Genomic DNA, 15,277 nt, shown 5'->3' with positions numbered 1-15,277 from the left:
TAAAAGAAAAGATTTTTCTAACGGCCTTTGAACCAATCAAATAAGCTATGCATTATATGCAAAGGAGGAGACCCAATTTTCTTAACTTCCTGATTCATATATAGGCACTTTTTACCTTTGACTACTTAAAAAAAAGTACCATAATGGTAGGAAAACAGAATGATTGTTAAAATATGATGTATTCTATGGTATTGATTTCATTTTATAGATATATATGAATGACTGTCAGTATAAAGCAAAGGTTAAAATTTTTCCCAATTTTATAAATTCCAGGGAGAAACACATCTTATCTTTCCTAAAAAAGCTTCAGTGGAGCAGCTGCAAAAAATTCGAGACCTGATTGCCATAGAGAGAAGTAGCAGATTGGATGGATCAAATAAGAGCTACAAAGTAGAATTATCTCAGCAACCTGCATCCAGTACCCAGCTTCCTATAACACAGTCTTCAAATCCTAGCGGGTTAATCCAGCATGCAGGGAACAGTGAAGGACAGTCATCAAATCGACCATCTGCTCCAATGGTAATGTTAGAATTAAACCTTTCTTAACTATTCAAAGTATTGAAACAGCAAAAGCTTTGAGATATGTTGTGATTTATTCCTGAATTTATGCCCTTGGTATTCTTGGTTCTTAGAATTGTAATACATCCAGATTTCCTTAGGTCTTTAAAAAATTGTCAAATTTGTAACAAAGGGAAAATGGTTGTCTTTTTTTATACTTTTAAATCTTAACTTTTGGTTTATTGCTTCTTAGGCATTTCATCATTTTGTCATTCATAAATGTACCCATTGCCTTGGTACATAAATCAGTAACAAGTTAGCATATGTCTTTAACCTAAAACAAAGTAACAGACTTGCTGGACAATGGCAGTCATATTAGATTTCCTTTACTGGAAACTGATAACTTCTGATCTAAATTTTACCTGCTGCCATTCATTATGAAGATTATTAATTCCAATAACCTAACCATTATCAACCCCTCAGTTTGGTAAAAGAAATCCACTTCTTTAAGGTAAATAACAATGCATTAATTTATTGAGAGGGGTGCTACCAGATTAGTGAAGTTTAGTTAGTGGCATACACAGATGCATACTTCTGAAGAACTGCAATCAAACTTTTGATCTCTTACAGGCATCCTTGGTACACTTAACTGATCTCATTTAATAGGAAACTATCCTATTTACAAAAATTCCTTTTGATAGAGGTCCTTAAGTTTTCCTCTGAATTTTCACTCAAAAATTTTGTGATTTTTTTTTTCTATAGTAATTTTGTCAGTAGCCAGCTTCAACTTGTATCCTCTTATTTTAATTTTAGTAAAACATCTTGTCACTGTCCTCCATAAAGCGGAACTTATATATAGAGTCAGTTACTAAATCTACCCTTAATTTTCTCCAGTTGAGTAATTGCAGAGTCTTTAACCTCACTTCCCTGGTGGTCATTTCTTTGTTTATGCTGAGAAGATCCTAAGCTTGTCTTTAAAAACTAAAGAATAAAGGTGGTAAAGGCTATCAGGGGAAGAGACAGAGAGTTAACTGTCCTTTTATATAATTCTTGTTGAATGGTTTCCAAACTTTTTTTTGTGGAGGATTAACTCTTCTAAAACATATTTCTTTGTGCTTCAGTGTACTTACAGTCTTTAAAATATTTTCTCCTCTCATTAGCTTCACAGCTAATTTTTACTTATAATAATAATAAATACAACTAGTGTTTACAAATGCTTTCGAGAAACTGTTACTGAATATGTCAGATCAATTAGTAATGATACTAAGTGGCTGTGGGTATTCCATGAGATAGCATACATGAAAACATTGTAAACTATAAAGGTCTTTATAAACTATAAAGGTTTGCCCTTGGTGATAATAATTCTTTCTGTAAAGTATCTGAGCTGCTCCATTCAGTACAAAGTTATCACAGAATAATGGAAAAATGTGACTACTTAATTCTAATGTGACATAATAGTAACCCTACTAGTCAGTCCGTTCCTTAGAAGAGTGGTTTTTGGTTACACATCTTAACAGTCATAAAATGTTGAGTACATAACCCAGCATCTATTTCCTTATAAATTATATACTTCTAGTATGTTATGTACCTTATACAACAATTTTGTAAAAAAGGCGAAATAAAAAGTAAATCTAAGATGTGCGCCAGTGGATTCTTTTGTGCCCCTCTCGTGAGCATGTGTGTTCCATCTTGTCTTCAGTTTTGCAGTTAAGGTTGATACAGAAGCACATTTAACTTCTTCATTTTGAGCACCATTTCTTACGTTTTCTAATTATAGTGTTGGAATATATCTTTTAAGATTCCCTACTTTATCTTTTGTTGAATCTCAGTGTTACAGTTTAAAATGCACAGTACTAACCAGCTTTACAGAAAAGAGTGTAATACATGAAAACATTTTATTTTACAAAATAGCTATTTCCTGGACTAAGTAGTATTTCGTTAGTGTTCTGACTCAGAAGATAAATTCACATTTTCTGACTGTTCTGTAACCTTTTTTTTTTTTTTTTTTTGATTCTTAACTTTGCAATTCAGATATAATTTGAGGCCTTTAAAACTCTGTAATCACCAGAAAGCCTCTGGATACTAAACTAAAAACAAAATGTCATTTTATTGACAAAACAAATGTAGAGTTTAGAAGAAAATAAACTTTCCTATTACACATATGCTTTTAGTAGGCAGTCTATTACCAATTCTTATTTCTCTAGGCCTTGGGACATAGTATCTTTTTCTGAGTTCCTTAAGGGAATTGGGAGAAATTAGAATGAATCTTGTTTTTTATCACCAAGTCTTAGTTATCCATGGATCACTGGAATGCATAGTTTAAAAAAGTATTTTGTTATTTAAGCATTCATCACCACTATTTGTTATACTACAGAATTTGACAGTTATGTTCCCCTGACTTGCCTGTTTTGAGTGGGGGTACTTAATTGATAATTAAAATAGACCAAAGTCAAGCAGCAAGAGAAAGAATTAAAAAGCATTGAATGTGTATAAACTAGATAAATCCTGAGCACTCATGTGCTCATCACTCTTATAATATTTATTTGGTTAAAACTGCAAAGTAAAATTTTGAAATATAATTAAAGTGATAGTCAATGATGTTGAAGTTTGCCAATAAGCTTTTCCTTTAAGATATAAAGTACTGGAATATATTGGTACTCAATAAAAGGTGATGATGTTAGAAACTTATTTTGCTGCTTTTTCTGGATATTTTATGAAGTGGAATTACACAATATGTAGCTTTTTGCTTTTGGCTTCTTGTACTTTGTATGTTTTTGAAGTTTATTCATATTGTAGGATGTATCAGTAATTTATTCCTTTTTATTGCTGGATAGTATTCCATGATGGACATTTGGGTTGTTTCCCATCTTTGCCAATTATGAATAATGCTGCTGTGAACATTCACATACAAGGTTTTGTGTGGGCGTGTTTTCATTTGGGTAGATTCCTAGGAGTGGAACCACTAGGCTGTATGGTAAGTTTATGTTTAATGTTTTAAGAAATTGCCAAGCTGTTTTCCAAAGTTGTGGCACCATTTTACATTCTCACCAGCAGTGTGTGAATGTTACAATTTCTCAATATCCTCACTGACACTTACTATGTTTTTTTTATTGTAGCAATTTTAGTGGATGTTAGGTAGTATCTCATTGTGGCTTTAATTTGCATTTCCCTAATGACTCACTTGACTTAAATTTGTTGGTTATACATGCTGAGTGTTTAGTGTTCCTAAAGGACATAATTTCCCAATAACCCTTTATATATTTTTATACCCTTTGCCTTCGAAAAGGAGTTTCGAAACAGCAGAGAGAGTTTTTCAAAGACGTAGAACATTAGAATGTTAAAAGCATTATTTTTCCAATTTTGCAACTTTATCTAGGTTGAAAATATGTGATTCTGAAGTATGATTTGCTTAAAATAAGCCTTCAGTCATTACACAACTAGTTTAGCTGCATACTTTTATTTGGCACATGCCTACTTTTAAAATGTGTATAGAATTGTTATTAAGGACTTTTCATCAACTCTAATCACTCTAGAAATTCTTGCCCGTAGTGTATATGGGTATGCATTTATTTATTTGAAAGAATTATCATTTGAAATTATTCTGTAGAAATTATAAATATAATATTGTATTGTTAGACAATGATAAAATGAGTTGGTTTATTTTTTTATGAGTTGGTTTATTTTTAAACTTAATCTCGTAAGAAACCTTTTAGTCTGGATCTTTATATGATCTCTTTAGAGAAGAAGTCTTCTATTTGGACATAAGATTTAAATGTCCAATTTCTTGTTGTGAACCTACCATTCTTAAAGGTAAAATATACTGCATACCAGATCACTTAAATTACAACACGTCTGTATACCGGAATTCTTAGCATCCATTAAAAATGATGCTGTGGTCTATTTTGGCATTAAGAGAGTTATTATATGGGGGAAAAATGGTAAACTGGGAATTCCAAAATTAAACAACATATGTTGTGTATATGTATATTATATTTCAATTTTCTTATTAAAAATGCACATACATAAACATTCATTTTTTAAAGGTCTGGAAAGCTATACACAGACATCTTAGCTATAATTTTATCTTAGGGTGAAATTACAGGTGATTCCTTATTATTTATACCACTCAGTATTTCCTGAGAATTTCTTACAACAACATTTACTTTTATAAATAGAAAAAAGGGGAGGGGTTGTAAGAAATAAGATGATTGAAGTCACACGCTGATTAAAACTAAGGTTAAAAAATTATTAAACAGAACTTTTATGCTTAAAAACAGGTTCTAAATTTAAAAGTCATGAAAGCAAAAGGCTACATAAAGGTAGAAGGAAGACTGGTGGGCTTGAGGACCCCTGGTCCTTTACTAAAGAAGTAAATTTGCTAATCCAGCTTCCATGGGTTATATCACATGATTTGACAAAATATACATATTATATATTTTTTTCTTATGAAGAGTCTTGAATATATTTCACATTAGAAACCAAAATAATTGAAATCTAAGTATGATCAGTGGAGCAAACCATCTTTTTGACCTAAAACCAGACAGATTGCACATTTTGAACTTCTCTTTGTACTCCAAGTAACTTCACCTCCCTCAGGCAGGTAACTGCTGCCTTGTGTACCTGGCTGCCCAGCTGCTGTAGTTGCCATGCAATCAGCAGACTTTGCTTTTATCTCTTCGTGTGTATGGAGTTGTGCCAAAGAATATGTAAAGAAATAAGGCAAGAAAATAAACTCTATTGTTCAGGATTGTTTGAGTGCCCATAAAAACCACAACGAATGAGGTAATTTCCAGATTGGAAGTATCAGATTGAAAATAAAAGTTCTCTAGATGAGTTCTTACCCTCTCTCAGTAAATGAAAACCTGCGTTTAATTAAAGAACAATAACAAAAATATAGCTGTGCCTTTTTGTAAGAATTCTTTAAAAATGGAGACCTGTTTTGTGTGTTTCTGTATCAGTTCTGGTAAAGGAGCATATTCCTCCCTGTTGGGAATACCCTGGATTTCTCATCACTAGATCTTCAGTAAGTTTCTTCAGTCATCTGTTGCACTCATCCCTTCTGGAAGTGGGGCAACCATGTCTGCTCCGAACAAAAGCCAGCTCCTCCTTTGTCCCTGCATCCCTTCTTCTCTGCTCACTGTGGAATCTCACATGGACTGTGTGCAGTCTTGAACCTCCTCTTCTCTTGGGGATTCTTCTCATTGGCATTTAAGCCTTGGTTTATAAAGGCCAGTTTTCAACTAAGGTTAGGCTGTTGGCATCAGGATGAGCTGGACATTCAGGTTCCTAGATGTAACCCCAGACTGGCTAAATCAGAAAGGGATGGGGAGGAATTGGGGAATCTGTATTTTTCACAAGCAGATCAGTGTTTAGGAACCTTTCCTGTAAACTCTCCTATCTGAGAAACAAGCCAGCGTACAAATATCCCTGGATCCTACATGTCCTCTAGTTCTCATTTCTTTACAGCAAGTTTCCGGAAGAGCTCCCGGTACTCATCACTGTATCTTTACTTCTCACATACTTGTCTAGCAAGCTTCCATTCTTTAATCATGTACCCTATCAGTAAAATGTTTGAGCATAGCCTTTCAATATATATTTTTGTTTATAAATTATATACATGTACTATTATGCCATTATACTGTATCAGGAAACAATGTCAACAGAAGCTATTGAGTAAATATTTTTAATTTTTAAAAATGTATTAATATATCATTGATGTAAGGGGTGCCTGGGTGCCTCAGTTGGTTAAATGTCTGCCTTTGGCTCAGGTCATGATCCCAGAGTCCTGGGATCAAGCCCCACATCGGGCTCCCTGCTCAGCAGGGAGTCTGCTTCTCCCCCTGCCTCTCCTCCCCGCTGGTGTTCTCTTAAATAAATAAATAAATAAAATTTTAAAATAAAGATAATCACAGTATTATAGTCAGAAGACCTTCAGAACATAATTTAGGATGATGAGATGTCTTTTTTTTTTTTAAGATTTTATTTTTAAGTAATCACACCCAACTCAGAGCTTGAACTCACAACCCCAGGATCAAGAGCTGCACGCTCCGCCAACTGAGCCAGCCAAGTGCCCCCAGTCTTTATAATCTTTTACAGCTAGGTTGAGGGTTCATTAGTGAAAACTATATAACATAATCTATAAATTCACTTAGCCAGGCACATATGAATCGCAAAACCTTGTAATATGGTTAAGAGTAGAAGTAGGAGTGAACATGCCTGTTGTTAACTCCCTCTGTACTTTGGTCCTTTCTCTCCTCAGGCTAGCTTGCTAGCCACAGATCACCCAAATACTGAATGTTATTATAACTTAATTGCTTTATTTTTTTGGCAAAAAAAAAAAAAACATAAATAGGAGTTCTAATATTTTCTGTACACTTTCCAGTAGACCATTTTGTGCAGCTGCTTTGGTACTCTTAGGCCACTTGGGGACACAGTTACACAACTAAGTTTTTTACAACTTGTTTTCCTTATTAACACTATTAGAAATCTTCCTAAGATCATCAAAAATCTCCATGCTGCTAAATTTAATATACTTATTTTCAGTTCATTTTTACTTGACCGTTCATCATCTTTAGCTCAGTCAATCATTTCCTGGTTTTTCTTCTACCATAAGTGGTTCAACCATTGACCCAGTTAGTTGCTCACTCAAAATCCACAGATCATTACTAATGTATTTTTCTACTTTTCTAACTGGCCCGACTTCACAGTTCAGTCACCAAGACTTGTTGATCCTATTTCCTAAGTTCTTTTTACACTTTACTTCTACTAAAGCCACCAGCTCTTTCAGAGTTCTGCAGTCGGCCTCCATTGGATCATCTGTAACCTCCTTTCTCTAGCTACAGCTAGAGTGATATTCTGAAAATGTAAATCTGATGGTTTTACTCCCTTGCTTAAGTGTCTTTAATAGCTTCCCATTACAATGGAAAGAGACCAGAAAGATCTAGCCACTTACCAATTCAGCTTCATCCTCAGCTTTCTCTCTCCGCCATTTCCCCTTCGTTCTCCATGCTCTCAACACCCTGATTTTCTCTCTGATCCTACATAATTTCCTAAGCATGTTCCCATAAACACACTCCCCAGCTACCTGTATGCTGTTCCTTCCTATATGATTAGGCTTTTCCCTTTCCTATTAGCTTCTTATCCTTAGTACTTTGCCACAAATATAAAAAATATTTCTTCAGGGAATTCTAGGTTCAGAATCCCTGTTGTACAGTGTCACTATCCTCTATATTTGCTTACTCTTCTTACACCTATGAATAAATTATCTAACTTACCATTATATCCCCAGTAACTAGCAAATAATAAAGGCTCATTAAATATTTGAGTAAATGAACATTGTTGTACCAGTATTAGTTTCTGTATCCATAGACTACTTTGTGAGGATAAAATCCTTGACTATTTTGGTCTCCCATTATTTTTCCAGTATGTAACACACACACACACACACACACACACACACACACATTTATACACAAATACTTGTTGACTTAATAATGGTGGTTTTTTTTTTTTTTTTTTTTTTTAAAGATTTTATTTATTTATTTGAGACAGAGAGAATGAGAGAGAGAGAGCACATGAGATGGGGGAGGGTCAGAGGGAGAAGCAGGCTCCCTGCCGAGCAGGGAGCCCGATGCGGGACTCGATCCAGGGACTCCAGGATCATGACCTGAGCCGAAGGCAGTCGCTTAACCAACTGAGCCACCCAGGCGCCCAATAATGGTGGTTTTGTCATTATTTAATGCCTTTCCCTCCCTTAGACAATGAAGTGATCATGTCTTTCTTATGCACCTATCCCCAGTGCTTTAAAAAATCCTGGATAATGTCAGGGAGGATTTGATAATGGTTTTTATTTTTTAAATTAATCTATGTCTACCTTTTAATATACACATTTAATCCATTCATATTTACCATAATTGCTAATATGTTTGAATTTATTTCTGACATCTTATTTTGTGTTGCCTGTGTCCTTTTGTTTTTTTCCCTTTTTTCCATCTTTGTTTTGAGAACAGTTTTCTTCCATTGTTTTCCCTTTAAAAGTTAGAAAGTTAAATATCTTCTTTTTTAGTCTTCTATTACTGCCCTTAAATTTTTAATGCAAATATTTACTTTTATATTTTTTTACTAACATAACAAGACAGGAACCTCAGAAAGTTTTTACTCTTTTTTCTTTTCCCTTCCCTGCTACCTTCTTTATGAGAAAATTTGAGATTTTGCTTTTCAATTATTATTTTTAATAATCAGAACTTAGGTTTTACTAGTTTATTTTTTTAACTCACTCCTGCTGCTTTTATCTCAGTTTCTACTCCTGGGTGATCTGTTTATTTACTTTGATTATATTATATTTTGAGGGGACAATAACTTCTCTAAGAATTCTTTTAGATAAGATTTAGGAGTGATACACTTTTATACTGCTACATATCAGAAAACGGACTTATTCTGCCCTCCTGTGTGATTAATTTGGCTGGGTAGGAATCCTGTGTTCCCAGTCATTTTCCCTCAGAATTTCAAAGATTTTGCTTCATTGTTTCTAATGAGATGTCTGATTCATAAAAGGCTTTTGGAATTTTGTTTTTCTACTTACCTGTTATGAAATGTCACTATTCTATGCCCTGTTTTATCCCCCCATTCATACTGGCTCTTTCTTCAACTCTCAGAAATTGGTTTCCATTATTTCTTTGAGAAGTTTATCTTTTCTACTGTTTCTACTCTACTTTCTGGACTTCCTGTCAGCTGGATTTGGAAACGTTTGGACTTATCTTGAGTGTCTATTTAGTTTTTTGTGTGCCACGTTCTCAGAAAATGTCTTGGCTCAGTCTTCTAATTGATCACTCTTTAGCTATGTTTATTCTACGGTTTGACACCATGTGTACTTTCTTATTTCAGTGTTTAAATTTTTAATTTCCAAGATCCATGGTTGTCTTTCTCTGAATACAGTATACTGTCGAATCTCTGAAGATAGGCTTGCTGCTATGGCTACAGGGTTAGTTCTTCTGATGTTGATTCTAGTGTAGCTTTGCAACAGTATGGGTTGTTGAAGATTCAGTGAGTCTGAGAGCTCCTGCTAGCCTATCTGTGAATGCAGCATCTGCTTCTAGCAACTGTGGGGAGGGGTAGAACATGCTACAAGATGGTCTGTACCAGAAGCAACTGTTCTGAGCTTGGATGTTTCTCTTTCCTTTGGGGAATCAAAGCAGCTCCCTCACTTCTCAGAAGCATAGTTCTTTGTTGAGAAGGAATGATGGGGTGGGGGCAGGGGGAAGATGTCTAGCTAGTCCTCCTGCAGAGCCCAGCCAGTGTCACTAATGTTTGTTCCAAGGCCCTTTTCTATCTGGATCCTGTGGCTCCTCTGCTCTTGGGATTATTTTGAAAACTTTAGTTTGTATAGCCACTCTTTTTGGGGGGCATATTGCCATAGTTTTTTCCTTTAATCCATTTGTATCTGTTTTTCCTCTTTCAGGAATTTCTCAAAATTCCTGATCCCTTAAGAGTACTCCTCCTTTGCTAATGCCATATGGAGTTTTGTTTTGTTTTGTTTTTTGTTTTAATTATGTTACTTGCAGGGATTTGAACTGGAAAGGCTGTCAGATGCTTTGCTCAGAGCACTATTTTTTTTTTTTTTTTTAAGATTTATTTATTTTAGAGAGAGAGCACTCAGGTGCACATGAGCCGGGGTAGGGGCCGAGGGTGAGGGAGAGATCATGCAGACTCCCTGCTGAGCATGTAACCCAACTCAGGGCTTGATCCCAGGACTTCACAGTCATTACTGGAGCCAAAAAATGACCTGAGCCAAAATGAAGAGTCAGCCACTTAACCATCTGGGCCACCCAGGCGCCCCTCAGAGCAGTATCTTGATCCAAACTTATAATCAAGAATCTAGCATATCTCTGTTTAAATATATCCTCAATAATATATTCAGAGAAAAGAATAGATATATCTTCGACTGTGACACAGATATGGGTATCTCCTAAAACATATTGTATAGCCTTTGAGTATTATTATATTTCAGTGAATCCATACATTCCTCTTTATCTATGAAGTCATAGAACCACCGTTTTCAGTTATGTGTTATTTTTGTAGCATATGGAGAAAAGCTAACCAATATTTTTTTTCTATTAGGTTACTACTGACTCAGTCATTCTAAAAGTTCTCCGGTCCAACATTCAGCATGTGCTGGTCTATGAGAACCTTGCTCTCCAGGAGAAAGCACTGGCTTGTATTCCAGTCCAAGAACTAAAAAGGAGATCTCAAGAAAAGTTATCTAGAGCTAGAAAATTGGATAAAGGTAGTGGCTTTATATAACCATTCATTGCTAATATACATCATTGCTAAAGAGAAACACTGAAATGCTGCCTTTTGCTGTATACATCATAAAATTCTAATCTGTTTCTGTTTTGATTTTTAAGAAGTACAGCAGTAGTAAAATTTTACTGCATGTACCTCATAGACATATCTATTAACACATCTTTTTTTTTTTTTAAACCTCAGTATGTGTTTGCAGTTTAATCATTGGTATATGAGTTTTTTTAGGTATAATAGAACTTAAGTCTATGGAACATATGATAGTATTATTAGTGAATTTTAATGTGAATTAGAAACCACATTCAAGATTAATCCATATGATTAGACCATTGATTCATTTTGTCTAATAAAGATAGTATTTACTGGTATATGGTTCTTCCTCATCCACTGCTGTCCACTGCCTGGGAATAAATTCAGCTCTGCCACTTTACTGTGCATTACTGAGCAAGTAATTTGATCTCTATGCCTCAGTTTCTTCATTTGAAAATAGGATGATTTTTAAAAATAGGTGAAATAGTACATGTAAATGGCTCAGAACAATGCCTACCACATTCATCAACCAATAATTATTTGTGTGTTATCATTAATGGTCTTAGGATTTTAATTGTTAAATTTTTCCAATGGTAGCATTTTTACTTTGAGTTTTTATGTAATTAGCTTTTATCTAAGTCATTTCTTAATACTATATTTTCTAGGGGACTATGTAATTTTTCTGGTGGTTACCTTAGTTTGCAATAAATGTTTTAACTGAGTCCACCTTCAAAAACACTATTCTGCTTCATGTATGGTGCAGATACCTTTTAACAGAATCATCCCAATTCTTCCCTCCCATCCTCATAACATTGCTGTCATATGCTGTAATCACCCAGTACATTGCTATTGTTATTATTTAAAGAAGTTACTTTTTACGCCAAGAATAAGAAAACAAAAGATTCTCTTTTACTTTCATATATTCCTTTTCTGATGCTTCCTTTCTGTAGATCCAAGTTTCTGATCTATATCATTTTCCCTCTTCCTAAAGAACTTCTTTTAATATTTCTTTCAGGGCGGATCTGCTAGAGATGAATTCCCTCAGTTTTTCATTGCCTGAGAAACCCTTAATTTTTTCTTCACTTTTGAAGGATAATTTCACTGGGATATAGAATTCTAGGTTGGTGAGGTTTTTCTTTCAACAACACTTTAAATATTTTACCCTCCTGTCTTCTTTCCTGCATTGTTTATGACAAGAAGTCTGCTATAATTCCCATCCTTATTCCTGTTTAGGTAAGGTTTTCCCCATATCCCCTCAACTTACTCCCCATCCCCAGCTTTATTCAAGATTATCTCTGTCTTTGGTTTTCTACAGTTTGAATATGACATGCCTAGGTATAGTTTCCTGATTGGTGTTTTCTGAGCTTCCTAGATCTGTGGTTTGGAATCTCATTAATTTTGGAAAATTCTTGGCCATTATTGCTTCAGATATTTCTTTTGTTTCTTCCTCTCTTTTCCTTCTGTATTCCAAAATGAATGTATCCTATTTTACTTTTATCTGTCTCTGCCTCAATTTCCCACAGTTCTTAGATGTTCTGGTCCATTTTGAGATTCTCCTGCAGTTCTGTGCCTTTTTTTTTTTTTTTTCTCTTTGATTTTCAGTTTGGGAAGTTTCTGTTAACCTATCTTCAAGCTCACGGACTCTGGCCTTGGCTGTGTCCCATCTACTGATGAGCCCATGAAAGGCATTTTGTTACAGTGTTTTTGATTTCTAGCATTTCCTCTAGATTTTTTTAAAGCTTCTAAACAAACAAAAAAAATCTATTTATGTTATCCATCTGTCTTACATGTTGTTTACTTTTTTCATGAGAGCACCTAGTATATTAATCAGAGTTACTTTAAATTCTTTGTTAATTCCAAAATCTGGGTGGTTCTGATACTTTATCACTTCAGACTGATTTTTCTTGCCTTTTAACACATCTTGTATTTGTTTGTTGGAAGTTAGACATGATGCATCATTGGGTAGTAGGAGCTGAGGTCAATAGGCCCTTTATGTAAGGTCTTATGTCCATTTAACCAGGAGTTGGGCTATGTTTAATGTTAGCTGTAGGTGTCAGAAGCTTCAGACTTCCTCTGGTATTCTTCTTGTCTCCCCTGTTGTCTTTGGGCTTTTCTAAAAACTCCTTGGATACAGTCTGCATCTTTTAGCAGACTCCATTGTTGTTACACCAGAGCCTTGTTGGTGTAGTGATAAGGCACGGGGGAGTAGAAGCCCCCTGTAATCTGATGATTAAGTCTCAGTGCTTTAGTGGGCCTGTATCCTCAGGCCTCTGACCTTCCCAAGTCTTTCTTAACTTTTTCCCTCCATAGACGAGACAGGAAGACTAGAAGTGGCTAGAGTCAGGGAAGTTCCCTTTCCCCACTTCAGAAAAGGCTCTGGTAAAATCTTTTTCCCTGAAGAGTAGGCCTTTATCGTAAAGAACGTTCTGGGCATACTTTGCAATTCTTAATCTTCTCCTCCTTCTCAGAGCTTTAAGGAGATCTTTTTTGGTTCTTCACCAAGAAAACCTAGTGGGATTCTTGGAGGGAAAACCCGCAAAAGTGTTAGGAACCCCTCCTAAGATTGTTTTTCTTACTCAAGCTAGTCCATGTTCAGCCTCCAGCAATTTGTTGAAATTACCGTTTTAAGTGTTTTTACCAATTTATGACTCCAGTGGCTTCTGTTCCATATAGCAGATGGCTGGTTGTGATTCTGTGTATTTGGCTAAGATTCTCTGTATTTGTCTTGTCTCTCCAGATTTCAGGGTGACAGTTTGCCCTGTGATTTCTAAGGAGCTCAAGAAAAGTCAATGATTTTGGTTTGTTCAGTTTTTTGTTTTCGTAACGATGGGAATGAGAACTCTAAGCTCTTTACATGTCAGAGCTAAAACCGGAAGTCTCTCTGAGGGATTAATTATGTATCTCTTTTCCTTTTTTTAATCATTTAATCACTTCTTACATATGTTGTTTAGGTATTTTGCTGCCCATTGTATGTTGGTAGTTTTGTTTTTATTATAATATTATACTATGTCATATTCTTGTATTTGAAGACCATTCTGGGGCTTAGACTTAATTCAACAACATTGCTGTGAGACCTTGAGACAGTTCTTCATCTTCTTGGATTAACAGTTTTTTTACTATTTATGAAATAAGAATGCTTATTAACATGTGATCACAAAGGCCCTGTCCACATTAAAGTACTGTGTTCCTTCAGATGATCCCTGACATAAATGCCTGTTTAACAGGTACTTACCGAAGCATGTTTTATGTGTTAGTCATTCAGCTGAACCCCACAGAGGAGACACAATTAGCAGTGTCCCTGTTGACGTTTGCCTGGCATTTTTTTTCCCCTCTAATTATAAAGGTAATACATGGCTTTTTTTTTTTTTTTTTGGTAGAAAATTTGGAAAATAGGGGTAAGATACGCCATCTGTAACTTCATATCATAGTATGACTTACGAGATTTGTCTATATATTCTTTCACACTTAAAATTTAAAAGCACTAGAATAGAGTTTTAATTTAAGTAGGAAAGAAATAACATATCAGGTTGGTAGAATGGTATTGTGAAAATCAGTAAAAAACTGAGCTTTTTTTTTTTTTTTAAAGGTTATAAAGGATGAGTTGGAATAGTAACCTAAGATGCCAAAGGACTTATTAAGGCAGGGATCAGGGATATTGTTCCAAATGTAGTTAACAGGATGTGTGGAGGCAGAAAAGTTAGATTCTATGTGGGGAACAATGAATAATAAAATCTGGCTGTGTGTAGTGTAAGGAGTGGGTAAAACAGTAGTGAGAGATCAAGTAGGCTGAGATCATATTTTGGTTGACACTGAATTTCAGGCAGAGAAATGTGTACTGAATTTATCTTATATTTTTAATCTTTCCAAAAAGAACTAGAGATAAAATGGAACAAAGAATACTTTTAACAAAGTTTTGAAATAGAAAATAAGGACCAAAGAAATTAGAAGGATGTACATGTCTTAGTGTAAGGCTAACATTACAATGTTAGTATGATTGAACACAGAGCAAAAATGTTGTATAATCTATTCATTAGCAAGGAGGAAATAAAGCGATTGCTCAGGAAAGTCAAGTATTCTTGGTTACTTAATTCAGCAGCATTAACCTTTGAAGCTTTAAGCAAGTGAGTGACATCAGAGGTGTGCTTAAGGAAGATTGATCTAGCAATACCTTGTAAGATGAACAAGAATAAGAGAGTGCAAGGAGAGAACAGTTGAAACACAGTAGTAATAGAGAGGAATTAGGGTGAACAGGGTATTGTGACAGCAGGGGAGAAAATGGATGTGAGTTATTGGGGTGATAGAATACATGTTGTTTGCAGTTGGTAAGTACATTTGATGTGACAAGGCATTGTGTATGCTTAAGGAAAATGTCAAGGAGGACTTTCCAGTTTTGAATTCAGGCAACTAGAAGATTAGAGGAGTCAATAGGAACGGGCTTTGAAGGGAAATG

General features: G+C 35.0%; 1 protein-coding gene across 3 annotated transcripts in view; it reads left to right on the top strand.

The window, feature by feature from the left end:
- NGLY1 (N-glycanase 1) overlaps positions 1-15,277 on the top strand; it is a 56,610-nt gene that overhangs the window by 15,208 nt on the left and 26,125 nt on the right. For all 3 annotated transcript variants that reach the window (XM_036109196.2, XM_036109184.2, XM_036109174.2), the window contains exons 3-4: positions 274-519; positions 10,615-10,780. In XM_036109196.2, the coding sequence (XP_035965089.1) occupies positions 274-519; positions 10,615-10,780 (412 nt within the window). The remainder of the gene's footprint in view (positions 1-273; positions 520-10,614; positions 10,781-15,277) is intronic.

This window comes from Halichoerus grypus, chromosome 1, assembly GCF_964656455.1.
Source record: "Halichoerus grypus chromosome 1, mHalGry1.hap1.1, whole genome shotgun sequence".
NCBI classification, from domain to species: Eukaryota; Metazoa; Chordata; class Mammalia; order Carnivora; family Phocidae; genus Halichoerus; species Halichoerus grypus.
This window is presented reverse-complemented; position numbering and strand designations above follow the sequence as displayed.